General features: G+C 37.7%; 1 protein-coding gene across 1 annotated transcript; it reads right to left on the reverse strand.

Annotated features, from left to right (window-relative positions):
* Positions 1–5,333: 5,333 nt before the first annotated feature.
* On the reverse strand, positions 5,334–26,409 carry C4H18orf63 (chromosome 4 C18orf63 homolog). The gene is made up of 9 exons (XM_074069641.1): positions 25,556–26,409; positions 24,789–24,957; positions 22,844–22,922; positions 20,771–20,827; positions 18,721–18,832; positions 18,107–18,148; positions 16,493–16,569; positions 5,530–5,626; positions 5,334–5,419 (listed from the first exon to the last, which is right to left on the reverse strand). The coding sequence occupies exons 1-8, from the start codon at positions 26,229–26,231 to the stop codon at positions 5,579–5,581; spliced, it is 1,260 nt and encodes a 419-aa protein (XP_073925742.1). The 5' UTR covers positions 26,232–26,409; the 3' UTR covers positions 5,334–5,419; positions 5,530–5,578.
* Between the last annotated feature and the right edge of the window lie 390 nt (positions 26,410–26,799).

The following is a 26,799-nucleotide window of genomic DNA, read 5'->3' on the forward strand; positions in this document are numbered from 1 at the left end:
GCCTGTGCAAGGCCCCGATCCTGGGTTCAATCCCTAGTACCTCTAAATAAGTAAATGAATAAATAAATAAATAAATAAATAATCTCAAGTCCAACTTGTCTGCTGTCAGAGGAGATGAGAAAAATGCTTTTCCACGACAGTGACAATAAAAATGATACTTGCTAGAGATCGTGAAACAGAACAAAACAAAACAAAACAAAACAAAAATATCAAATACTTAAGCTGCACAAGACTTGCCTATACATAAAACTATAAACTGTTATTGAAAGAAATTAAAGAAGACATACTTAACTGTGGGAAAAATATAAAGTATTCATATTATAAGACTCATTGAATCAAAATACCAACCAGCTCTGTGTGTTTGTGTTTATATATGTGTGTGTTGTGTGTAACTTGACAAACTGAAGTTAAATGTATGTGCAAATGCATGGATCAAGAATAGCTAACATGCCTCAACAGATTAAAAATCCTATAAAATTTAATGTTCTAATAACAGTACTTGTAATAAGCACAAAGGTTAAGATGGATTATAGTTCTGCAAGTGTAATATTGGTGCAAGGATAAATAAACAAGTTAGAGAAAGAGATGGGAGCCTAGAAAAAATGTCATGCAGATAGGTACTTGACTTGTGAAAAAGGGGTACTGCAGGGTATTAGGAAAAGAAAGATCTTCTCAACACTACTCTATGGACAACTAGATATCCATGTTAACAAAGAAATCTGATTGCCCACATCATTCCACATTACCAAAGATCTAAATGTGAATGGAAAAGAATAAGCCTTTTATTAGGCGATACTGTAGGAGAACATATTCATGACTTTAGAGTGCAAATACAGACAAATAGGACAAAAGTGTAGCCATCATTAAAAAAAAAGGTAATTCTTTTGGTGGTACTGGAGTTTGAACTCAGGGTCTTGCACTTGCTAGGTAGGTGCTCTAACAATTAAGCCAAATTCCTAGCCCTTTTCTACTTTAGTTATTTTTCAGATAGGTTATCATGGTTTTGCCTGGGTCCAGTTTCAGATTGTAAGCCTCTTGCCTACAGCATCTGGTGTAGCTGGGATCACAGGCACACGCCAGCATGCCCAGCTTATTAATTGAGATGGGGTATCAGTAATTTTTTTCCTGGACTGGTCTTGAAACATAGTGCTCTCAATCTCTGCCTCCTGAGTAACTGGGATTATAGGTGTGAGCCTCCATGCCTGGAAAAATCTGGTAATTCTGACTATATATTAAGACTCCTTGCCAGTTAAAAGATACCATTAGAAGAATGAAGAGCATGTGACAGAATGGAAGAAGATAAATGTGATATATGTATCTGATAAAGAAGTCATAGCTGATGTATGTTAAGAATACCTATAAATGAATTTTGAAAATATAACAATAGAAAAAGGGCAGAGAAGGACTTCAAAAAAGATATGCAAGGGCTAGAGGTAGAGCACCTGCCTAGCAAGCGTTAGGCCCCGAGTTCAGACCTCAGCACCACACACACACAAAAAGATATTCAAATAGCCAATATACATATGAAAAAAATTTCAACTTTATAAGCAATCAGAAAAATGCAAATTAAAAACATGCTAATAAACATCTGCCAACATGGCCAAAAGTAAAGACTGACAATGTCCTGTGTGGATAAAGATGTGGAGCAACATAAACACATTACTCACATGATGGAGTTGCACAAACTGGTACAACCACTTTGAAAAATAGTTGGCACAGGTACTAAAGTGGGAAATATGTACTAACTCCACTCCTAGAGGATTCATGGCCATGTGCCCAGGGGCCACACACGAGAATGTGCATTGCAATATTACTGCAGATAGCCTTCAGACAGAACCAATCCAAATGTCCAATCATATTCTGGATAAATAAATGGTGGCCTAATCATATAATAAAATTCCATATAGCTATACAGAAATGAAAGTGAATTGGCTTTCACAACACAACACAGATGAATGTCACATGTCATATGAACAAAAGAGCCAGACACAAAGGAACACATTCTCTATGATTTCCTTTGCATAAAGCTCAAAAGCAGGCAAAACTAAAATATGATGTTTAAGGATATATACTTAGCTGATAAAAACAAAGAAAACAAAGAACAATCCCCAAAGAAGGCAAGATGTGGCTACCTTTGTGTGTGTGTGATTAGGAAGGTGCAAATAGGAAGCTGGTTTTGGCTACATGGGCTGCTGAGAATTATTCACAAAACTGTAGCTGTATATCCTTTTCTTTATGTGTGCTATGTTGCCATGAAAATGGATTTTAAAATGCAGGGCTATAAACCTGGAGGAAACAACCTTCCTTCCCCCAAAGTTTTCTAGTTTCAGCAAAAATCAACACTGAATCTAATCTCAAGTTAAGTTTTCCACCCCTTTGTTCTGACAAATCCTGGGGTGTAGGACAACCCCCAAGCAGCCATTTCTTCTCTCACTTGTCCATTAGCTGACAGCCAGTTATACTATTTCTTTCTTTCTTTGTATTTCTTCTTCTTGTTGTTTTTTAGTTGAGCCCCTGTGACTAAGTTCTAAGATGTGAGGGCAGAAATGAAGGTTTAAAGCACAGGATCTAGGACACAGGGAATGAAATGAGCCCACCCGTCCCTCTGAGGTTTAAGCAGCGAGGCCTTTCCCACCATAGTTGCCAGGAGTGCTCTGCTGGAAGTTATACTATTTCTTACTAAAGTCAGACCCCGAGTCAGACACTGGCCCATTGCTTTCCTCCTGCTTCAGATTTCACAGAATCCCTCCATGACTTAACTTGGTGACTGGGAGGCATCTACATGCTACTGTACAAGCTGGCACTGATAGCACATTCTCTCTAGATAAACATCCTTCACAAAATCCTCTTTCTTTAATCTCCAACAGCTCAACTTATTTTGATGTGGGAGAAACATTTCAGGAAACAACTCTTTTCCATGTTAAACAAAATAATAACAAATGACAGGGACAAGTGGGTAAGCACAATAATAGTAATAACAAACAGCATTCAGGAAACACAGCTGAGAGAAGAGTCCATGGGGGTTCCACCAGAGAATGCAAGAGAGCCAAGCAAGAGGTGCACAGTATGTCTTGTACTGGATGACTAACAAAAAATATCTCTTACCTGTATGCAAGGTTTGGTTAGTTCCTGTGTGTAGTAACATGGTTTGTTTGTCATCTTTACGGGAAATCCACATATATGAGGCAGTTTAGATTTTAAATCTGAAAGAAAACTTTTCAGCACACCTTCCAAATCTACCCTTGGAAAGAAGTGAATGGGCTGGCTTCTGATGCAACTGAGAGGGTAACTGAACAAGATTAAAGAACAATGTGAACTTTTTTGTTTATAAGAGATAGCAATTCTTATTTTTAAACAGTATTAAAACAAGCCGGGCACAGTGGCTTACACCTGTAATCCTAGCTACTCAGGAGGCTGAGATCAGGATTGAGGTTTAAGGCCAGCAGAGGCAAAAAGTCCATCAGTAAGAACAGGAAGTGGTGGTGTGTGCCTGCCACCTTAGTGATATGAGAAGCATAAGTAGGAAGACTGTGGCTCGGGCTAGCCTAAGCATAAATGTGAGATCATATTTGAAAAATACCCCAAGTATTTCAAGTGGTTTAAGTGTTATAGTGCCTGCTTGGCAAGGCCCAGAGTTCAAACTCTGGTGCTGCCAAAAAAAGTATTAAAATAACTATGTTAAAAAAACACATATAATGTGGGTGCCCGTGGTCACATCTGTAATCCTAGCTACTTGGGAGGCAGAGATAGGAGGATTGTGGCTTGAGGCCGGCCAAGGCAAATAGTATGTGAGAGCCCCATCTCCAAAATAAAGACAGCAAGATGAACTGGAGGAATGGTCAAGAGGTAGAGCATCTGTTTTGCAAGTGCCTGCTTTGTAAATGTGAAGCCCCGAGTTCAAACCCCAGTCCCATAAAAAAAAGACACACATAAACATGTTATGTTGCTTATTCCACACTATCTAGATCTAAAAATCAAGCTTTTTCACTTAGATCTTCATTTTTTCTATTTTTAAATTTTATTAGCAAAAACTAGTAACATGTTTGTGGGGCTCAGTATGATTTGATACAACATAATCAAGGCAATTCACTGTGCCCTTATTATATGGCTTTCTAAGTGGACTGGCAAACTAAGTTATTACAAAAAAAGATTCATAAGGAAGACACTATGGCTCTTATAGATCATAAACATAAATGTCATAGCAACAATGAACAGGTTTTGTCTTGAAAAGCAGTGAAAAATTCAGTACAGAAAAGCAACAATATAAATTATATTCAAACCCTAAAAGCAGTTCTTTGAGGAAAGCAGTTACTTTTTCTGGTAAGTATTCTGAAAACTCTGGAATAATGTGCTAGCATCTAATGAAAGGAACAACCAGAATATGTCAACCGGTTCTACTGTGGAGATCTGGGCTAAGAATACAGAAAAGGAATGCTATCGCTCTTCTTCTTTCATGTCTAAGCTCCAGCTGGTCAGAATACAAAGACTAAGCACTAGGGATAGTGAAATCAGTGCTCATTAAGATTTAAGAGTTCCACCTGAGAACCTATGCATTTTCCATGTGTGGATTTTAAAAAATACTGCTAAGAAAAATATTTTCTTAAATCAATGAAGTGCATGTCAAATCCTCTAAATTTTGACTGTAAAATTAAGTAATCTTCCCCAAATAAACTATTCGTTTCTTTAATCCAACACTTTTAATAATATAAAACATACCACCAGAGGGAGCTCTTAGCTAAGGAGAATCATGATTAATTTTCTATTAGAAAACAAATGTAAATATTTTGTTTATTCCAATTTTTCTTTTGTAGTCTAAATTGCCAAAAAGTGTTTAAGAAAAAAATATTTATTAATCTCATCCTCAAATAAAATAGGGTAAAATTCTAAGCATAACAAAACCACAGCTACAGGTAAGAAGTGCATGTAGGGCAGGAGTAGTGCTGGATGGTGAGGAGAGCAGAGGGCTTCTGCTCCATGCTGCATACTTAAAAGCAACTGAGGCCAATAGGAGAAGGGGACCAGGAACTAGAGAAAAGGTTAGATCAAGAAGAATTAACCTAGAAGGTAACACACATGCACAGGAAATCAATGTGAGTCACCTCCCTGTATAGCTATCCTTATCTCAACCAGCAAAACCCCTTGTTCCTTCCTATTATTGCTTATACTCTCTCTTCAACAAAATTAGAAATAAGGGCAAAATATTTTCTGCCGGGTATCAAGGGGGTTGGGGGAGAGGGAAGGGGCGGAGTGGGTGGTAAGGGAGGGGGTGAGGGGAGGGGGAAGAAATGACCCAAACATTGTATGCACATATGAATAAAAAAAAAAAAGGATACGTGAAGGGCCTTTCTCTGATCATTTTGAAGTAGATGTTGCAATATATTTTCATATTTCCATAATCTTCTGGAAGTTTATAGCCATACTAAAAATTAAGCACAGAATTTAAATTGTCTTGGGGAAAGCTAATTTTAGGTTAACGTACAAGAAACAAAGTCAAATAACTTGTAATGTGACATATATTTCTGTTCCTACCAGGTCATCCCAATGTGTCTGGAAATCTTCGAATGAATGAAATGGACAGTCAGGAGGCGTGGCATGAACAATATTTGTTATTTGCCCCATTTTCATACTGTGAAAAAGGAGAGTGAGGGAAATATTAGGAGCCAATGCTTAACTATGGTTTGAAAAATTAACTATGTGATTTATAGTGTTTAAAAAGATTTAGCAAAAATCTCACTAGTCATGTATAAACATTTGCTCCTAGTTCCAAACACACATTGCATTAAATTTTTTCTTAATTGATAAGTAAATATTACACAATACTTATCATGTGTGACAAGCTGTTTTAAAATAGGTATACATTTTGGAACAGCTAGATCAAGCTACTTAACATATGCATTCCCTCACATAAGTACATGTTTTGTGTTGAGTACTTAACATCTATCTTTAGTGATTTTCAAGAACACAATATATTGTAAATACCTACAGTCACCATGCTGTATAACAAGCCTCCATAACTTATTCCCCCTAACTGAAACTCTCTATCCTTTGATCACATCTCCTTAACCTACCCCTCACTTCCCCCAACGCCTGGTAACTACCATTCTATTCTGTTTTTAATCAGTTGGACTTTTTATTTTTTTGAATAAATTTTTATTAGGATATATTCATGATACAGAGAGGGTTTCACAGTGACAATTCCGATTAGACTTATATTGTACACAGTTACATTGCCCCCATCATCTCTCCCCCTCAACCTCTCCCCACCCCACTTAAAGCAATGGCAAGAGGTTTTCTAGTTGTTTTGTATAGGTATATGAGGTCAATCTACCATATGCTGTCACCTTAATCTCCTTAGTTCACCCTCCCCCTCCCACTAGTACCCCCCCAGGCACACACTGTGCCTATTTTACAGTCCTGGTTTTCATAATTAATATTTGAGTTGGCGCTCAGAGGGGTGTCTCAATGTATGCCCTCTGTGGGTGTGCTTTACTTTGGTCTGTTCAAGCCCTTCAAATACTCTCCCTTACCCCTTTACCATCCACCCCCAGTACTTCAACATTTTTCAATACATATTCTATATCCTCTACCGTCATGTATTGTTGTATGCATTATTACTGATGCTCTATCATTTTCTTTTCCTTTCTATCTTTCCCCGAGTTCCATAGAGTAGTTCCACTGTTACAAACGTTCTACAATTGAGTTTGTATATGATCATGCTTGTTTTGTGTATATGTTTATCTTTGGATCTATTCTCCACATATGAGAAAAAACATATGTCCTTTGTGTTATTGATCCTGGCTAACTTCACTTAATGATTTCCTCCAATTTCATCCATTTACCTCCAAACCCCATGTCATTATTCCCCATGGATGAGTAATACTCCATTGTGTAAAGGTACCACAATTTTGTGATATATTCATCAGTTGTAGGGCATCTGGGTTGTTTCCAGAGTTTGACTACTGTGAATAGTGCTGCAATGAATATCAGTGTACAGGTGTCTCTGCTATATCCTGTCTTATGTTCTTTTGGGTAGATGTCCAGGAGCAGTATCACTGGATCATATGGCAGTTCTATCTCTAGTTTTTTGAGGAATATCCATACTGTTTTCCATAACTGTTGTACTAATTTGTATTCCCACTAGCAGTGTATAAGAGTTCCTGTTTTGGCACAGCCTCACCAGCATTTGTTGTTGTTATTACCCTTGATTCTGGCCATTCTAACTGGGGTGAGATGAAATCTAAATGCTGTTTTGATTTGCATCTCTTTTATAACCTGGGAATGTGAACACTTCTTCAAGTATTTAGTAGCTACTTTGTACCTTTTCCTTTGAGAATTGTGTTGAATTCATGTGCCCATTTCTTCATTGGGTTGTTGATTCTTTGGGGGCTAAGTTTTTTGAGTTCCCTGTAGATTCTGGATGTTAGACCATTGTTGGATGAGGAGCTGGCAAAGATTTTCTCCTATAATATGGGCTGTCTCTTGAGTCTGGTGACTGTTTCTTTTGCTGTGCAGAAGCTCTTTAGTTTAATGCAGTCCCATTTATTCATTGTTTCTCTTAGATGCTGAACCTTTTGAGTTCTGTTTAAGAAGTCGTTCCCTATACCTATCTTTTCTAGTATATTTCCTACTGCTTCTTGCAGTTGTTTCAAAGTTTCAGGCCTTATATTAAGGTCTTTGATCCACTTTTAATTGATTTTGGTACAGGGTGAAAGACAGGGATCTAGTTTCAGACTTTTGCATGTGGATATCCAGTTTTCCCAGCAGCATTTGTTGAAGAGGCCGTCTTTTCTCCAATGTGGTTTTTAGGCTCCTTTGTTGAAGATCAGCTGGCTATAGATGCGTGGGTTTATGTCTGGATCCTGTATTCTGATCCATTGGTCTTTCTGTCTGATTTTGTACCAACACTATGCTGTTTTTATTGTTATAGTTCTGTAGTATAGTTTGAGGTCGGGTATTGTGATGCCTCCAGCATTGGGCTTTTCACTCAGAATTCCTTTGGCTATTTGAGGTCTTTTGTGTTTCCATATGTACTTCATGATTACTTTTTCTATTTCTGTGCAGAATGTCATTGGAATTTTGATAGGGATTGTGTTGAACATGTACATTGCTTTTGGTAATATTGCCATTTTCATAATGTTGATTCTACCAATCCATGAGCATAGAAGTTCTTTCCATCTTCTGATGTCTTCGATTTCTCTCTTCAGTGGTTTATACTTTTCATTGAAAAGGTCTTTGATTTTTTTTTTTAGATTTATTCCAAAGTACTTTATTGTTTTTGAGGCTATTGTAAATAGGATTGTTTCCCTGATTTCTTTCTCAGTCTGTGCGCTGTTGGTATATAGAAAAGCTACTGATTTCTGTATGTTAATTTTGTATCCTGCCACTTTGCTGAAAGAGTTTATGATTTCTAGTAGTATTTTGGTAGAGTTTTTGGGGTGTCTTAGGTATAGGATCATGTCTTCTGCAAATAGGGATAGTTTGACTTCTTCCTTCCCTATTTAAATCCCTTTTATTTATTGCTCTTGTCTTACTGCTTTGACTAGGAATTACAAAACTGTATCAAATAGGAGTGGAGAAAGCAGACAGCCTTGTCTTGTTTCTGACTTTAAGGGGAACGGTTTCAGTTGTTCTCCATTTAGTATGATGTTGGCTCTAGGTTTGTCATATAAAGCCTTTTATGCTGAGGAAAATTCCTTCAATTCCTAGTTTCTTCAGAGCTTTTATCACGAAAGGGTGTTGCATTTTGTCAAAGGCTTTTTCTGCATCTATTGAGAGGATCATGTGGTTTTTGTCCTTGCATTTGTTTATGTACTGTATTACGTTTATGGATTTAAGTATGTTGAGCCATCCTTGTATCCCTGGAATGAAACCAACTTACTCATGGTGTATGATCTTTTTGTTGTGTTGTTGAATTCTGTTTGCCAGTATTTTGTTGAGAACCTTTGCATCTATATTCATTAAAGATAACGGTCTATAATTCTATTTTCTGGTTATGTCTTTATTAGGTTTCGGAATGACTGTAACGCTGGCTTTATAGAATAAGTTTGGTAGTAAAAGTCCTTTAAATATCTTCTGTAGTACTGGCTTGGTGGTTGCAAATTCCTTTAGTTTTTCTTTGTTGTGGAAGGTTTTAATTTCTTCTTCAATTAGAAAGGATAATTTTGCTGGGTAGACTAGTCTGGGTTGACAATTGCTTTTTTTCAAGGCCTGGATTATGTCTTTCCATGACCTTTTTTTGTTTAGAGTTTGAGTTGAGAATTCTGCTGTTATTCTAATGGGTTTGCCTTTATATGTGACCTGTCTTTTCTCTTTTGCAGCTTTCTGAATTCTTCTCTTTGCTTTGATTATGATGTTTCTGGGGGTGTTCCTCTTTTGGTCCTGATGGTTTGGTGTTCTGTAAGCTGCCTTCACCTGGGTGACTCTTTCTTGAGGTTAGGGAAGTTTTCTGCAATTATTCTATTGAATAGGTTGTCATTGACTTTAGTTTGTATCTCCTCTTCCTCTTCTATACCCATGATTCATAGGTTTGGTCTTTTCATGGTGTCCCAAATACCTTGCTTGTTCCATTCATATTGTCTTAGCATTTTTTTAAACAATCTTTTACTATTTGATCTAATTCCTCTACTCTCTTCATTTCCTGATATTTTATTTTCAGCTTGCTCCACTTTGTTTGCCAAACTTTTGGTTGGGATATTGAGTTGTTTATTTTAGATTGATTATTTTTCAGAGTTTCCAATCTTTATTGATTTCCTCTTTCATATCCTGGACAGTCTGCTTAATTTCATTCATCTGTTTGTATTTTCTTTGGGGTCATTTTTTTTTTTTTTGCATTCTGTTTGAGATCAAATACTAACTTTTGTATTTTTTCTTTGAGGTAATTAGTTTTACTATTGTTTTTTGTAACTAATTATTTGATAGCTCTTCCTCTATACAGGTGTTCAGATCCTTAGTGGTGGAATTAGCTTTGATGGAGAGCGGTTGTCTTGCTGTTTCATTCTGTGTTGAGATTTACACATGTGGAGTTGGTTTTGGTTATGGTTTTAATCTCTCAAGCCCCTATAGTTGTTGTTTTGAGTTTTTTTCATCCTGGAGCTCTAGCAGTGTTCCTCAGAGAGGGGTATGCTGGAAAATTATCCCTTCCAGGGTTCTTATTGTGGTGCCACTTGCTTCTTTTTTCCCCTCAGTGAGGGGGCTGGAGTTCCCATTCTTTCATGGAGGCACAGTAGCTCTCCTGCAGTCACAGTGGGGGTCACTGGGTCTCTGCACTGTGGGGGGCAGGCCTCCCAGCATCAGCAAGGTTGTGGATTGCCACTTGGTGGAGGAGGTGGGATTCCAGTGCTTGGATAGGAGAGATGTGACTCTTCTGCAGGGAGGTGCAGTGTGAAGTGCTGGGCTTCTGTGGCCTTGGAGGAACAGGGCTTCTAGTGCTGCCTGCAGAGTAGCAGGTTTTAGCTTTCCTCCCCTCAGTGGGGAATCTGGTGTTCTTGCTCTTTAATGGGGAAATAAAAGGCTCTCTTGCTGTCAGGGACAGAGGGGAAGTCCCGGGCCTCCACGCTCTGTAGGGAGGGAAGTCTCCTGGTGCCAGCAGATTAGCAAGGCTTGAAGCCTAGGCTTCACTTGGGTGTGTAATGGCAGGCTCCTGGCACTGTGTAGCAAGTTGAGGGTACCCATGGGGTGGCAAGGCCATTGGGCTTGTCTGGTGCCCACCAGGCAGTGGTGACCCTGGGGTCTACTTGCGTTGGGGCATGGGCTTCCAGGAGCTATGGCAGCTGCTGCTGACTTAGGAGGACAGAACCTGCAGGCAGCAGGCATTCCAGGGCCTTATTTTCTGAACAGGCCTCACCGGAGCGCCATTCTGTGGGACTGCTGAATGCTTGGGAGAACCTAGCCAGCAGGCAGTGGAAGTTTGGGGGCCTGTTTTTTTTTTCTGCCTGGGCTGCTGGAAGCTTAGGCCTATAGTGCTGCTGCCATCATAGGAGAACAGAGCCTACAGGTAGTGGGTGTTCCAAGGCCTGATTTCCCACATGGGCCTCAGGGGGTGCAGTTCTATGGGACTGCTGCCCACTCAGGAGAACTGAGCCAGCAGGCAGCAGGAGTTTTGGGGCCTGATCTCCCACATGGGCTTGTGGAAGCCCAGTCCTGTGGCACTGCTACCAGATTAGGAGAACAAAGCCTGCATGCAGCCAGAGTTCCAGGGCTAAGCTCAGTTCTGTGGTGCTGTTGCTCGGGGAACCAAGCCTGCTGGCTTGTGCCTTCTGTCACCTTGTGGAGCAATGGGAGCCATGGGACCTGCTTACACAGGGGTGTTGGCTTCCCTGGTGTTTTAGGGTGTAGGTAGTGGGGTGTGTATTAGGGGAGAGTGTGGAGCTCTGAGTTCTTTTGTGTGCCGGGCAGCAGGGCTTACCCCTGAGTAATGGAGCCTGGAGCTGGGCAGTGACTTCAGGGGCGTGGATCAGGAGTGTTGAGCTGCAGGTTGTTTTTCCCATTCTTCTTGTGGTCAGTTGTTTCTCTTTTTGCACATTTGGAGAGGGTTTTGCTTCTTGCTAGTTATGGAATCCTATGGGTGCCTTTTGAGGTCCTTTGATTTCCTTTTTTGGGGTAGTTGGTAACTGCTAGGGTATAGGAATGTCAACAATCCACCATCTTAATCCCCATCCCAGTTGGACTTTTTAGATTCCACATATGAGATTATGCAGTATTTGTCTTTCTGTCAGGCTTGTTTCATTTACTCTTTGCCCTTCCGCCATGTGGTAATGCAGCAAGAAAGCCCTCACCAGAAAATGAATGTGGATACACTTTGATCTTGGACTTCCCAGCCTCCAGAACTATGAATTAAATTCTTATTATTTATAAAAATACCCAGTTTGGGGCATTCTTAGTATAGCAGCACAGAATGAGATAGGACAAAACCCTTACAAGATATGGTCGACAAATATTTTCATAGGTTATTTCATGTCTCTCTTGACTATTTCCTTTGTTGTGCAGGAGCTCTTTAATTTTGTGTAGTCCTATTTGTCCATTTCACTTGGCAATTTTGTTGAAAATCAATTGATCATAAAAGCATACATTATTTTTTTTCCTGGTCTCTCTGTTCTTTTCCATTTGTCTACATGTTTGTTTTAATGCCAGTTCTATGCTATTCTAATTACTATAGCTTTGTACTATAGTTTGAAGTAAGGGACTGTGATATTTCCCACTTTATTCTCTTTGCTCAAGGTGGCTTTGGCTCCTCATGGTCTTTTGTTGTTTTCTACAAATTTTAAGGTTTCTTTTTTTCCCATTTCTTGTGAAGAATGTAATCAATATTTTGATAGGGATTGAACTGAAGAGATAGACTGCTTTGGGTATTATGGACATTTTAACATTACTAATTGTTCCATTTCACAAATGGATTATTTCTCTAAATATCTGTGCATTCTTCAGTTTCTTTCACTGATGTTTTATAGTTCTCAGTATTCAGGTCTTTCACATCCTTGGTTAAATTTACTCTTTTTTTGTATCTGTTATGAATAAGATTGTTTTCTTGATTTCTTTTTCAGATAGTTCATTGTCAGTGTATGTAAATGCTGAATTTTGTACATTGATTTTGCATCCAACAACTTTATTGAACTCATTTATTTATTTTGTGCAGAACTGGGGTTTGAACTCAGGGCCTCAGGCTTGCTGGACAGACACTCTTACCACTTGAGCCACTCCACCAGCCCTTGAATTCATTTATTAGTCATAAGGTTTTTGTGTATGCTCCAGGTTTTTCTATATATAACATAAAATTGTTGGCACACAGGGATAATTTTTCTACTTCCTTTCCAGTTTGGATGCCTTTTCTTTCTTTCTTTTCCCCAATTGCATTGGCTAGGACTCCATATTATGTTGAACAGAAGTGGTCAGAGCTGGCCTTCTTGTCATATTCTTAATCTTAACTTTTCTTCATTGAGAATGACATTAGCTGTGGTTTGCCATATGTGGTCTTTATTTGTATAAAATATTACCAGCTGAAATTGTTAGGAAAAGCTGAGTACAAATAGTGTGCCAGCTATAAACACAAAATAATGACTAACAAAATATTGCACATGAAAGTATGCCTCGGAATTGTTAGACTTTAGGGAAATGTCTGTTACAAGTTGAAGGAATCAGAATTACATCTGTTCCCCATCTACCTCTTCCTTGCTTTAATATTTAAATTGTTATGTACATGCTACTAACCAATTTAAGTCTTGTTTGTATTACTACCTAATAGTTTTTTCCTGATGATAATACAAACTTACAACTCAGCTCATCAAGTTGTAATGAATCATTATTAGGTATAAATTTACAAAATTTTGATAGTTATCATAATGAGAAATCTAGATGTTGTTCTTTAAAACTAGATTTAATAAAAATGTAAATGTACAATAAAATTATTTTAGTAACCTAATAAGAGAAATTTATGGCTTTGTGTGTATGACAATTTTGTTACAGTACCTTTAAAAGTTATAATTCAGCTTTTTAAAATTTATCAAAGTAGCTTATAATTTTGCATGTATCAATGCTAAGGAAGCAAAATAAGAGGAAATTACTATATTTTGAACCTACCCTAGACATTACAAACTGGCATCTCACCTTGGTAAAACATAGCACCAGTTGCTCAAAATGGAATGTCTCTCAATGACAGCATTCTGGTTGGTATGAAAATCCTCTATAATATTCTGAGAAATTTCAAACTCCTTTAGCTTTTAATTGAAATAAGATTTCAATGCATAAGTACTCAAAGGATTTAGCAAAGGAAATAAAAAACATTAAACCTATCTTGAGGGTTGGGGATATAGTTCAGTGGTAGAGTACTTTCCTATCATGTGCAAGACCCTGGGTTCCACCCCTATCTACACACACACAGTGGGTTATAAAATATTTTAAAGATTTTTGAGTTCTAATGAATCATGCATACGTCACTTTATGTGATCTAATCAGTGTTTCAACACAACATGTTTCTCTTCTGTACAGTTTTCCTCTTTATCCTCCAAATCCAAACTTCTATTTTGTACCTATTTTAACCAGTTTTCAGTTTTTTATTACTTTAATTTATAGGAAGTTGAATCCTATCTATAGGAAAGTATTTACATTTTTAAAGAATAGTTTATTAACTCAATTTTTAAACATTTTTAAAGTGGAGAATAGGGAGTTATACCTTGTCTGTGGAGGACAGAAGACAGAGCCAATGCTCCATCCTCCTTTTATAACCCCTTTCCACCCTTCTGGAATACTTTTTCCCTGTTCCTCAGATTCCCTACATATAGGAGATTTCTAGCATGTATGTAGCCAACAAGAGTCTGCCACGTACAGTTCAGTCACCCTGGGCAATCTCTTGAGACACATTATCTCAAGTTAGATACAGAAAGGCCTCAAGTGAGGTGAAAAAATGAAATATTAATGGTTGAAAGAATATTAAGGTTAGAGAGAATGGGTCACAATTCCTCATTCCCTTTTTATTATCACAGCAAACAAATGTTCTAACCTCACTACCTAGTGCCTTTTATACTTTTGGAGGGGGTGGTACTAGGGTTTGAACTCAGAGCTTCACACTTGCAAAGCAGGTGCTATACTGTTTGAGTCACACTTTCAGCCCTGCTTAGTGCTTTTTAAGGAACTACTCAACTTTCATTGCCTGGACAAGTTGTTAACATCTTAATGATGTACTTGCCTAAAACATAGTTCACATTCTGATTTACTTGACTCAGAGCATTAGGGGCCTGAGTCTAGGGCCATCTTCTCTATGTCCAGTGGTTGGTCCTTCTTTGAATTCCTATAGCATTCCTTAAGACTAATGGAAATGAGGGAGCAGAGAAGAAAAACATCAATTTAAGGAGAGGAAGATAAGCTCTGTTGGGGGAGTATCTCAGTTGTAGAGTGCTTGGCAGGTGTAAGACCCTGGGTTCCATCCTCGGTATTACATAAGTTAAGAAAAAAAAGAGCAAGGGCACTCAGAATGAATAAGGACACAGAGTGTCCTGTGCAGCACAAGAGATAAATCTTGTGCTGTGATGTATTGTGCTTATGAGATCAGCTGTCTAAGCTTTGTGATAAAAAGATGGTTAGAGCAGGGTAGCTATGAATGTCAAAAAATAAGTCTGGCTGCAGGCAGATGACTAGATGGAGGAAAAACAGAACCTAAAACAATTTACAAAGGTAGGTATCTGGTTCAGATGTTCACAGTTTATGTGTTTTCAAAAACACCTACTTACACAGCTTGAGTGCATATACTACTAGCTATTTTCAGCACTATTCAGACTCAAGCCAATTGCTATGGAAGTTAGCAAAAGTAGAAGATAGAAAGTGTTATATATAGAAAATAGATGCAAAAAATTCTAACAGAATGCCAAGGGTAGAGTATATTACATTTAGCATGAGCTGAAATTGTTCTTTTAATATTTGGAGATGAAAGAAGAGGCAAGAAGTAGATGTTGAGACAGGGTTAGGTTGTTACATTTTGAATGCCATCTAAAATATTTTTGAGCAAGGAGCAATATGATAAGACCATCATCATCTTCACAGGTCTTTTTCAACATAGATTACTCCAAAGACTAGCAAGTTACCCAACTATTGACCACATATCTCAAGAGAACACTAACCCCTTGTATTTACTCACTTAATAAATATTTTAAAGTATCATATGTGACTAAAACCACATTGATAAGAAGGTACTCAATAAATATTTATTCCTCCTTATAATGTCAACTTAAAGAATATGGAGTCAATTTTCTGGGCGATGTTCAGATCCTAGAGATATTTAATTTGGGGACCTTTGATTTAGGAAGAGAACTCTGTTGACATTGTGAGGAAGAACTAGAGAATAAACCAGAAGGGGAAAGACTAGAAGTAAAGTCTATATGGAGACTAGTTCTGGTTGAGACAAAAGAAGGGGGTCTAAATCAGAGCAGTGGAAATGGAGACAGAGGAGCCAATTACAGAGATCAAGGTAGGCTATTAAAGACAAATTGGATAGAGGAAGGGAAGAAGAGAAAGAGCCAAAGTAGACTATGAAATCTCTAGTAGGTAAGTTACTGGATTTTGATGTCAGAAGCCAAAATAGGAAATATGAAGGAAGAAAAGATTTGGAGTTGGGGAGAATGAAAAACAAATACATTCAGTTTTAGACATAACTGAGTCTAAGTGCCATCGGTATGTTCACGTGAAAGTGTCCAAGAGAAGATACAGAAGTCACAACTACAAAAGAATGCTTTGGGGATATTAATGTGTAGGCTGAAACCACTGGAATGGGTGATCTTGCTAAGGAAGAAAAGAGAGTGTATGATAAGACCTGTGTTAAATGAGCAGAATATTTTCTTTGGGGAAAAAGATTTAGAACAATATACCAAGTATTTAGTAACATACATTTTGATAATAAAACCTTATCATCCTTCGTGTTAAAAATTAAAATCTGATAGTATGTTAGTAATAATAGGTATACTAAGCATATAGCAAATATTATAACTTAAATAAATCAAATATATGGTACCTCAGCAGGTGGCAATCTGATAGTGCAAACTTCTATACTTAGACAAATTTGATTTTCTGTTACGTTGATATCTAATACTGAAAAAAATTAACTGTAAATTTTCTGGAATTATTATTCCATACTATCACATTAAGTAATTTAGTAACACAAATTAACTTAAATAAGTTAGAAACTAAAAACAGATTTTTACACACATACTAAAATTCAAATAATTACCATATAATATTTGGTAGTTTGTAGATAAGACATCTAAAAGAAGTCAAAGGTATAAAACAATATACATATGTCTCTCTCTGTGTGTGTGTGTGTGTGTGTGTGTGTCTGTATGTAGGGAGTAGCTCATAGGATGCAGTTACCATAAGAAAAATAATACATTCTACAGTTTAGAGGAAAACTCAACTAATAATTTATTATAAGTCTGATTATCTATTATTTATTGAAATTGGAGTCTCTCATCTTCTAAAACAAATGGAGAGGTCTCACAACAGGCTTCTCACTTGAGTAGTCTTTTACTAACAAGTTTCCTCAAATGTACTGGTAGATATATTACAGATCTCCCAGAGACTTGAGGCCTTTATGTTTTCATAAATAAAGGTACTTCTGACAAATCAGGATTGTGGGGACCTTGAGAAGGGATATTATCTAAAGAAAGCATTGGGGGCTGATGAGGCACTGGTGATGTTTCTTTATCTAAGAACTGGTTAAAAGGATATGTTTAGTTTGTGAATATTCAAAATGTATACACTTATAATAATTTCTGAGTTTTTTGCCTTCATGTATTACATTTCAACAAAAGTAAGAAAATATTCCAAAATAGGAGTGAGGAATTCTGCTCTTCTAAATTGTTATATTGAATCTCTAACTGTAGTCTCATGCTAGTGTTTGGGTATGAAACTAAATTTAGGTAACAGATGCATTCATCCAGAGCCACAGCAGACTGACTAAAATATTAAACTAGTGTCAGAGAAGCAAAAAGGCTTCAGCTGGACAGTCTACTCAGCTCTAGCAGCTGTGGGTTACAGACCAGTATTTTAGGGCTATTCCTAAATTGAGGGGAAATTTACCATGACTGATTAATAAAGCCCACCGAGCGCTCAGAATCCCCACCTATCTGGTACTTCAGGACTACTGCTCAGGAATCCATCTACTTGTAATGCAACAATGTACATTAGAATGAACTTTAGAGTAAACTGTACATTTTAGATTATTTGTGACTCTTTAGATAATCTTTTTTTAAGGAGGAAAAAGAATATTCTAATAAAAGTAAAGCTTTGACTTACACTAGTACTAATAAAACTTTTTATGATAGGATTCTGGGAACTATATATTACAAATACTTGCAGAGTTAAACTTCTTCACCATCATAATTTTCTTCAAGTGGAGAAAATTTTAAAAAAGCTTTTTTTCCTAATTAAGATATGTGAATTTTTCTCAAATAGGTAAAAATTTTGAATGAGAAGTAATTTCCCAGGTAAAATTCTAATTACAATAATATAGGATTAGATTTAGTATATGGTAATCATCAATATTATAACAACCCAATGATGTATAACATTGTTTAGCAAATGTAAATTATATAATGCTTTATCTATGGACTTATACATTTTTACTTACCAACAGCACTTTGCTTTCCCATCTGAGAAAGAAAATCTCTTCCTTAAAAAATTTACAGGATATATCATATTATTATACTCAGAAACAATCATGATTGATAAATACAACATTTTGATATGAAATCATTAAAGCTAAGGAAAATACTTTAAAATGAAATTGTTCAAAGGAATATCTCATGACAGCTTTGAGAAAAATATAATCACTTAAAAAGTATCCCTTCAACTAAAAGGACAGAAATGCTTGATTCTTCCCTCAAATATTTATCTTATGCTATAAAATACTTCAAAAACCATCAGACTTGAGCAACAATTCAAAATAGCCTTTTGGTTCCAGTGATACCAACAATTTATTTTCATTTTATCATAATACTTCATAACATTTCTGTTCAAAGTATCAAGTATTATATAATAAAAATTTTAAGCAATATCAGCAGGCCTCTGTACATTATCCCAAAGTATGGAGGTGATTTGTGACCCTTATATTGTTGTGGGCTTAATGCTTAGTTGAAGCTGTTCTAAAAACTATTCCCTAAAAATACCTTGAAATTAAAAAGATGTACATAATAGAAATAATCTAGTTCAGAAAGTTCCAATAATTGACAGACATAAAGTCACCTTGTACCAAGAGATGGCCTGTTTTGTTCCAGGCTGGAGCAAGTCTAGCCATGAGTGAATATGAAAGGCAGTTTTGAAGAATTGCAGGAATTACCCTTTGTGGAGCTTCCATCTAAAAATATTAAAGGGAAAAATATGGGCAAATAAAAAGCAATTGCTATGTCTCTATAAACTCAGAAAATTTCTGCATGTTTAGATTACCACCCCAAAACCTGGGCTATTCTGTATAAAAATTATAGTCATTGATATCACTAATGCTATCTGATTCTACAATTAAAGAAATATTTAAAGATATTCACTTTGAAACAACCACTATTGCCATGCTATATAGCCAAATTCTCACACTTACCCTGGCCCAGGAAGCCTGAACCTTCAACTTTGCACCCTGTTCTTCACAGAGGAGCTCCCAGGTCAGAACAAGCTTGTGGTATTTTTCATTATTATTTACTTTATTTTAACATCAGAAATGGTTAAGCCCTTACGAGAGCATACATATAACCAACAAAGTATCACTATTTGTACAGATTTAATTTTTTAAATAAGAGTTTTCACTTCTGACTATTATGTAATAGGAATAAGATTTGTCTTCCCACTTGAAGCATCTAAAAAACTAGGCAAGTTATATGAAACAATATTCATAAGATATTGGACATTGTGCATCAAAGAGTGATCCTTAAGAGATGAGAAATCAACAAGATGAGCCCAGTGGCTTCCCTAGTGTATTAATTAGAGAGGGTTTCCAGGAATCAGTCAGGGAGGAGGAATCCAGGATAAGGGCAACAATCATGTTGACATCAATCACAGCTCCAGGGCCCAGACCTTGCTGAACAAATCCAATAAGCCACTTGGGTCTATCTTGGAAAGCCAGATGGCTTTCTCCTGAATTTCTGTGTTGACTTTTTTCTTGGCCTGAGGAATTAATCTAGATACAACAGTATTTATCAGCACAGACCCAGCCTTGACTCAGCCTTGCAGCAGTTCTATCATCCATCACCACATCAACTGGTGACCTAAAGATGGTGTCATTTATCTTTTCAGATAAAGTCAGGGACAGATTCTATAACACCTTTTATTGTGCTACTCCCATTTTAGTAAAAACTGTGCCCGGAGTATGTATGACAAATTATCGCTCTAGAAAGTCCTCCCTCCCATACAACTCAAGGTAGTACAGCTCACTTTGTTGAGATCACTGCAGTTTTCTCATACTACTAATAACTTCACAGAAAGACAGACAAATCTGCAATTACAGGTGGAGATTTCAATACCCTCAATAATTGATAAAAGTAAAGAAAATAAGTGAGGATATAGTAGACTTAAGGCTATTAGCAAATGTGGCCCAATTAACATTTACAGAATAATTGACACAATATACATTGTGTATATTGACATAATATATGTATGTATATTGTATATACATATATGTATGTATATGTATGTATAATATATATTTGTATGTATATGTATATTGTATTTACATATATGTATGTATATGTATGTATAATATATATTTGTATGTATATGTATATACATACATATATATGATTCATGGGGATAAAGATATGGTCAACCCCACATCTTCATTTTTTTGTCATTGCTAAGATCCAGAAGGTCACTGCCTTATAGAATACAATTTATAATTTCCCCCCATATATTAGCTATATAATTGTGGACAATAGTCCTATCCTCTGGCCTTCATTTTCATCTGTAAAAATGCAAAATTCACGTATTTGAAGATATGTATGGAAAATCAAAATATGCCACATAAAATCCCTGCAATAAAGTATCCAACAAAAAAATCTTGTTGCTCTCCTTCTGTACTAAATGTACACAAAATAACTTTGTGGAAAAATTGTTGGGTTCTTTCATGTGCCTAGCAATAACTTATGAGAAAGATATTCCAATTTTTGTTTGTGACACAGCCAGTATAACAACACCTGGAATTAGTATTCCTTATTTTCTTTTATTTATATGTGCATACAATGTTTGGGTCACTTCTCCCCCCTTCCGCCCGCCCCCTCCCGTATCCCCCCATATTCTTTAAAAAACTTACCTTAGCTCCATATTTTTCAATGTAGGTGTTAAGAGTCCCAGCTTTAAAAAATGGTATCTATAACAAAAATTCACATTTGTAAGAAGGACTTAACATTTAAATCTATAATTAAATAATGTAATAAATAAATAAATAAATATTTAAGCATAGTACAGCAGAGGGCACAGAATCAGGTTATCTTCCTAGCAGCTTCTATGCCTTCAAGTTGTGATAATCACTCTCCCTAAACTAGCAACTGTGGGTACATTCTCAAAGTGAGGAAAACCTCTCTGATCATGACAGAACCCCAGATGCCACATAAAAGAAAGGGCCAATAAATTTCATATGTAATGTTTAATACCTTTCCTAATATACAATAGATTCTTAGCTATGAATAAGGAAAATGGATATAAATGAAAGTTCAAGTTCAAAAGGCCTAAGTGCTCCAAATTATTAATGAAGTAAACACAAATGAAAGAAAAATATTATTTTTAACCTAACAGATGAACAAATATTTAAAGGCTGCTTACATCTAGTGTCCATGAGTGAGTGGTATAACAGACTCTCTCAGATGCCATTTGTAAACTGTAATGCAGTTCAAACTTTTCAAAGAGCAACTTGGCAGTATCTACACTTTAAAATGTGCTACAATCCCACTTATAAAACTCACCACCAGACAAGTGAAAATGACATAATTTCAATGCTGCTTTTTGAAGTGCTATTTCTACTAAAACAAAACTGGTAACTGAGGTGTGCAACAGAAGGAATAAAACAGTTTACTACGCATACCTGTAATGAAACATTTCACAACCTTAAAAACAATGAAGCTATATGTACTAACATGGAAAGATATCCAGGAGACACTGTTATTTTGTTTTTATTTTTACTTTTTGGTGATACTGGGGTTTGAGTTTACACTTATTAGGTAGGTGTTCTACCACCTGAACCACACTCCCAGCCCTAGCAATAGGCTGTTAAAGGGGACATAAAAGACAAGTTTCAAAATAGTATGTATAATAGTCCCATTTTCTACTTTAAATACTTTTATAGAATGCAATATCTTTTTAAGAAATCACAAGGCTGGTGGCTCAGACCTGTAATCCTAGCTACTCAAGAGACAGAGATTAGGAGGACCACAGTTCAAAGACAGCCCAGGGAAATAGTACACAAGACCCTATCTCAGAAAAACCCATCACAAAGAGGGCTGATGGAGTGGCTCAAGGTGTAAGCCCTGAGTTCAAGCCCTACTACTACCACCACCAACAACAACAAAAAAAAGATAGCTACTTTCTTCTTAGTATCTTGTTGTTATTGGTAAGATAAGGATACTTAAATTTGCCAGGACTCTAAAAGAACATCCTCCTTATTCTAAAAAGGTGCTCAGATAGAAAAGAACACAAGTTCACCAATAACTTATCTTTCTTAAAAACTATGTTAGATATAAGAAGATAAAAACATGAATATATTTTTAAGACCTAGAAGAAAAATGAAAGAACTGAGCATTCTGGATGCCTTATCAGCTTTGTTAACAAATGGTAATTTTACTGGATTCTGAGCAATTAAAATCTCAGAAAAATAAGATTTCAGAAAGATTTTTTTGTCAAAAATCTCAGGATAACATTATTTTAGGTATTTCATTACCATTCCAATTAACATGCAGCATTGGGAAATAATTTCCAGTTCTAATTTCACTAAGCATGATATTTTAAAATAAAATTTCTAAATTAAAAAAAAAACATTGATATGAGTTCTTTAAAAACAGCTGATTTATGAAATGAGAGAATTCTTCCTGTATATTAAGTGTAACTCTAAAGAATAAACTGTGGTAAGAAGCATTAAGCCTGTGGGATCTTAAAAATTATACTATAACACAGTTTATCCATTAATAAGTACATGTTGGTATTTATGACAGAGAAAACTGAATATTATATTAGAACTGAAAAAATGGATTTTTAAACCTCAGGCATATTAAAGGAAGTCTGCTACTTGTTCAAACTACAACACAGAGTGGTTAATCCTTATAACAATCTTCGGTTTTACCTATGATACTTGAATTATTATTTATCAGTATTGCTCCCAATTGGTAATACTAACCGTCATCATCACCCAAATTTGGTTTAATATTCCAGACACAGGTGCTGTAAGAATGTCTTGATGCAAAAACAGCAATTGCCTGTGGAGAACAAAGGCATTAATTTCAAAGTAGACATGTCTACTGTCTGTGCTTTTACTCTTTTAGAGCATTTAGAAATTTTGCTTAGTTAAAGATCTAAGTTTCTTCTCAGCAAGGATTGTGTTATAGAGCTCTATATCTCTCCCCATACCTCGTATGGTTCCTTGAAAGAGAATTATGAAATTTTACATCCTGGTACCAATCTGAGAACTTGTCCCGCATCTGAGTTTCTTGACCTCTTTGATTTGTGAACCCCAATTCCTCTTTTAAAAGTCAATTTCTGCTCTACGAATCTTTCCTTCCTCCTCCTCACCTTCTCCCATCTCCTCTCCCTGCTCCCTCCTCCTTCTGTTCTCCCTTTTCCTTGTCCTGCTCTTCCTCTTCCTCCTACAGTGGTGGATAGGGGCACTGGTGCCAAGAGTCTAAGGATTCACCAATTAGTGAAGTTATTAATGAAAACTATTAGCTAGATTCTTTTCCTTCAAGACGAAATTCTGCTCAAACCAGGAAGAAGTGAATAGTAGTTTTAGTTAATTTTCAACAGGCAAATGAACTTACAACAAAAATCATCAGAATTCAAATTATTTTCAATAATTTTGTTTCAAAGGCCAAGGAAAAGATGAGGAAACACAGAGATATGGTTGGAAATCGAAAATTCTCAGCATTACTAATCATGAAAGAACAAGTTTAGATGACTATAATACTCATTCTCATGGTACCAGTTGCCTCTAAAAGCAAGGTGGGCCAACCTGTTTCTGGTGGCTTCACATTTGTTGGAACCCAGGAAGCAGGCCCTGCTACCTGTGTAGTAGATACAAAGTCTGCCTTTGTCTGACACATCTAGCTCTCTCTCTGTTCCAAGCCATCAGTTACTGGAAAGGTGATTTAAGACAGCCCTACTTCATGACCAAAGCTATCTTCAATTCAAGGGCAAACAGCAGAAAATCCCACTTTTCTGTAGATTTTAGTATTTTTCAAAGGGGTCACAGGTAAGTCTGCAATAGGTATCATCATATTATACCCAGGCAGGAAGTGTAAAGGATGCACTTAGATGGGAAAGTATGTAATGGGGAGAAAAGTCTTATGAATAGGAGGAAAATGGAGGATAACCCAAGGTGTCTTCCTCATTTACAGCCCCTTGCAATGTTTTTTTGAGAGTGTCTTACTATGTAGCCCAGGCTGGCCAAAACTCCCAATCCTCCTGCCTTAGTCTCCAGAGTGCTGGGATTATAGGCATACCAGCCACATCAGGCTTGACCCTAGTGATTCTATAAGTTTTTATTCTTCTTTAAAAATTAATTTAAAGATATAATCCTGTTGTGATTTCTATGACCCCTTCCTTGAGTACCTCAAATAAATTAAGGAATTAATACATGAATCCATGAATTACCATGGAATTCAGAGTTCAACTGGGCTGTTTTCAATGATTATATTAGGACATTTCAAGATAATTTGTAGGGAAATTCTCTTCAGTGTTTTATTTGCACTTGAAAATTTAGAAATTACACTAATTTGTTTATATTATCTTTAAGGGCCCTGCAAAGAATAGATAGTAACTATTCATTAACTAGTATCTCTTCATTTTTGAGAGCCTGATTTAATTTATGAATGTCTGTAGAGATTTAAAAAATTTCAAAATCACAGAAGTCACAAACATAAAAACTCAACAGTGAGACAATTTGTTTCAAGTATTTTAAGCACCTCTTTAAGTGTAAACCAACATACCTAGTCAAAATTGAATTCCTTTATTTTAAATTATATTCCTTTATTTACACTGAGTAAATATTTTACTTTTGAAGGAAGTACTTCTAAAACAGTTCTTACAGGTTTTAGGAAGTTTAAAAAGCTTAGAAGATGAATTTTTACCTGCACATCTTCATTTGGGTAGTCCTAATCTCAGAATCTGACACCTTGTTATTCAATACTATCCGGACAGCACAGAGTTTATGTAAATCTGGAAGTGTGATGAAAAACAGGGACTGCTGCCTAGAATCACTCATATTCTCCTGTTGACTGTGTGACTTAGCAAACAGTCCTTTAAAAATAACAAAATGAAAAGTTAGTAAAGCACTGGTTTCAATACCAACACATTATATTTGTCATTGTGTTAGAATAAAATAACACAAACAAGTCAGTTAGCAAATTTCAGCGGTTAAATGTCACTACCATTTTACCTTCAAGGTTTTCTAATGATTTCTAGGTTGTTTTGGTACAAGTTTTATTAAGGTGTAGTTCATAAAGAATATAATTCATTCACTTAAAGTGTACAATTCAATTTCCTTACCATATTCATGGAGTTGTGCAATTATTAATGCAATAAATTTTTAGGACATTTTCATCGCCCCAAAGATAATCTAATTTTAAACCTACAGTTTGGTAACACAATTGGATTACTGCACAGAAAATAAAAAACAAGTAGCTTATTAAATGACTAGTCCTCTGTGATTCTACCACACATGTTGATTTACTAAATTCCTCCTACAGTCCCTGGCTATTCTTAAGTTTCATTTGGCTTTCAGGAAGACAAACTCTTCCCTCGGACAAAAATCAAGTTTCCTGCTATTTCGGATCATCTGTAAATCACCTGAAAGTTAAGGGGTGATTACTCATCGCACGTGAAAGAGAAGGGTTACTGATTCGTAAAGCGTTACGTAGCTTCTTTCCCACTGGGTTATGCGGCTCTGAGACGTCGGGGCGCCCGTTACCGTAGTTAAACCTCACGGTGTGTCCTTGAAGACTAGGCCACGTGTCACAGAAGCCCGGACGGCCCATGGTGCGTGACCCACTGCGTCTCAAGCTCTGGATGCTCGTGACGTGACGGGGGCGACCGGCCCCTGGAGTGCAGGACTGTGACGGCAACTGCCCCGTGAGGAGCAGCCACGCTGGCCGGGAGCTGAGCTGCGCCGGCCTTGTCAGACCACGGGACGGTCGCCTCCGTGGTGTCCTCTGGGAAGCCTGGCAGGGCCCCCGGGGCTCCGGCCGCTCCCCTCCACCGCAGGGTCGAAGTTTCTTGCGGCAGACGTTCCTTCGGCGGTGCTGGGGTTTGAACTCAGGGCCCTGCACTTGCTGGGCGGCCTCCGCCGCGTGGCCACGCCCCCAGCCCGTTTGCGCCGCTGTGCTCTGGACGGGGCCGCTTTGGCCCCGCGGCCTCTGACCTTTGCCCCGCCACGCCCCCTCCCACGGACAGCAGGGTGGGCCTCGCCACGGCCTCCCAAGGGCTTCTCTGACCGCGCGCTCAGTGGCAGCAACAGAATCAGTGGCCATAGGTCCCGCGTCTGTCTTTAAACGCATTTGAAAAGCCGAGTCCATAAACTTGCCATAAAACAAAATACTCTTAAAAACTGGAATCCACGAGGCTCAACGGACCCGAAAGCTAGACGTTGTCCTCTGAAGATGGACAGAGCAGTTCCGCCCCGGCGGGGCCGGCGTGCGGCCCGCGCCCCACCTTCTCGGTGCCACCAGAGCGCCCCTGACCGCCCCCCTGGCTCTTCCCTACCTGGACTGCTTCGAAACCCTATTCAGTGAAGTTGGTAGGGGGTTTCTAAAAACTTCGCGATGCTTCCAGGGCCGCCGCTCTCCTCAGCTCCTTCCTCAGCTGCTCAGGGGAGCGAATCCCGGAACGCCCTGTGTTTCTGTCAGGAAACTCGGGCTCCTGTCAGATCCCGCGCTCCCAGCGGGCCTCTCACTCCCAGCGTACCCTGCGCTCCCAGCGGGCCTCTCACTCCCAGCGTACCCTGCGCTCCCAGCGGGCCTCTCACTCCCAGCGGGCCCTGCGCTCCCAGCGGGCCTCTCACTCCCAGCGGGCCTCTCACTCCCAGCATACCCTGCGCTCCCAGCGGGCCTCTCACTCCCAGCATACCCTGCGCTCCCAGCGGGC

This window comes from Castor canadensis, chromosome 4, assembly GCF_047511655.1.
Source record: "Castor canadensis chromosome 4, mCasCan1.hap1v2, whole genome shotgun sequence".
Lineage (NCBI taxonomy): Eukaryota > Metazoa > Chordata > Mammalia > Rodentia > Castoridae > Castor > Castor canadensis.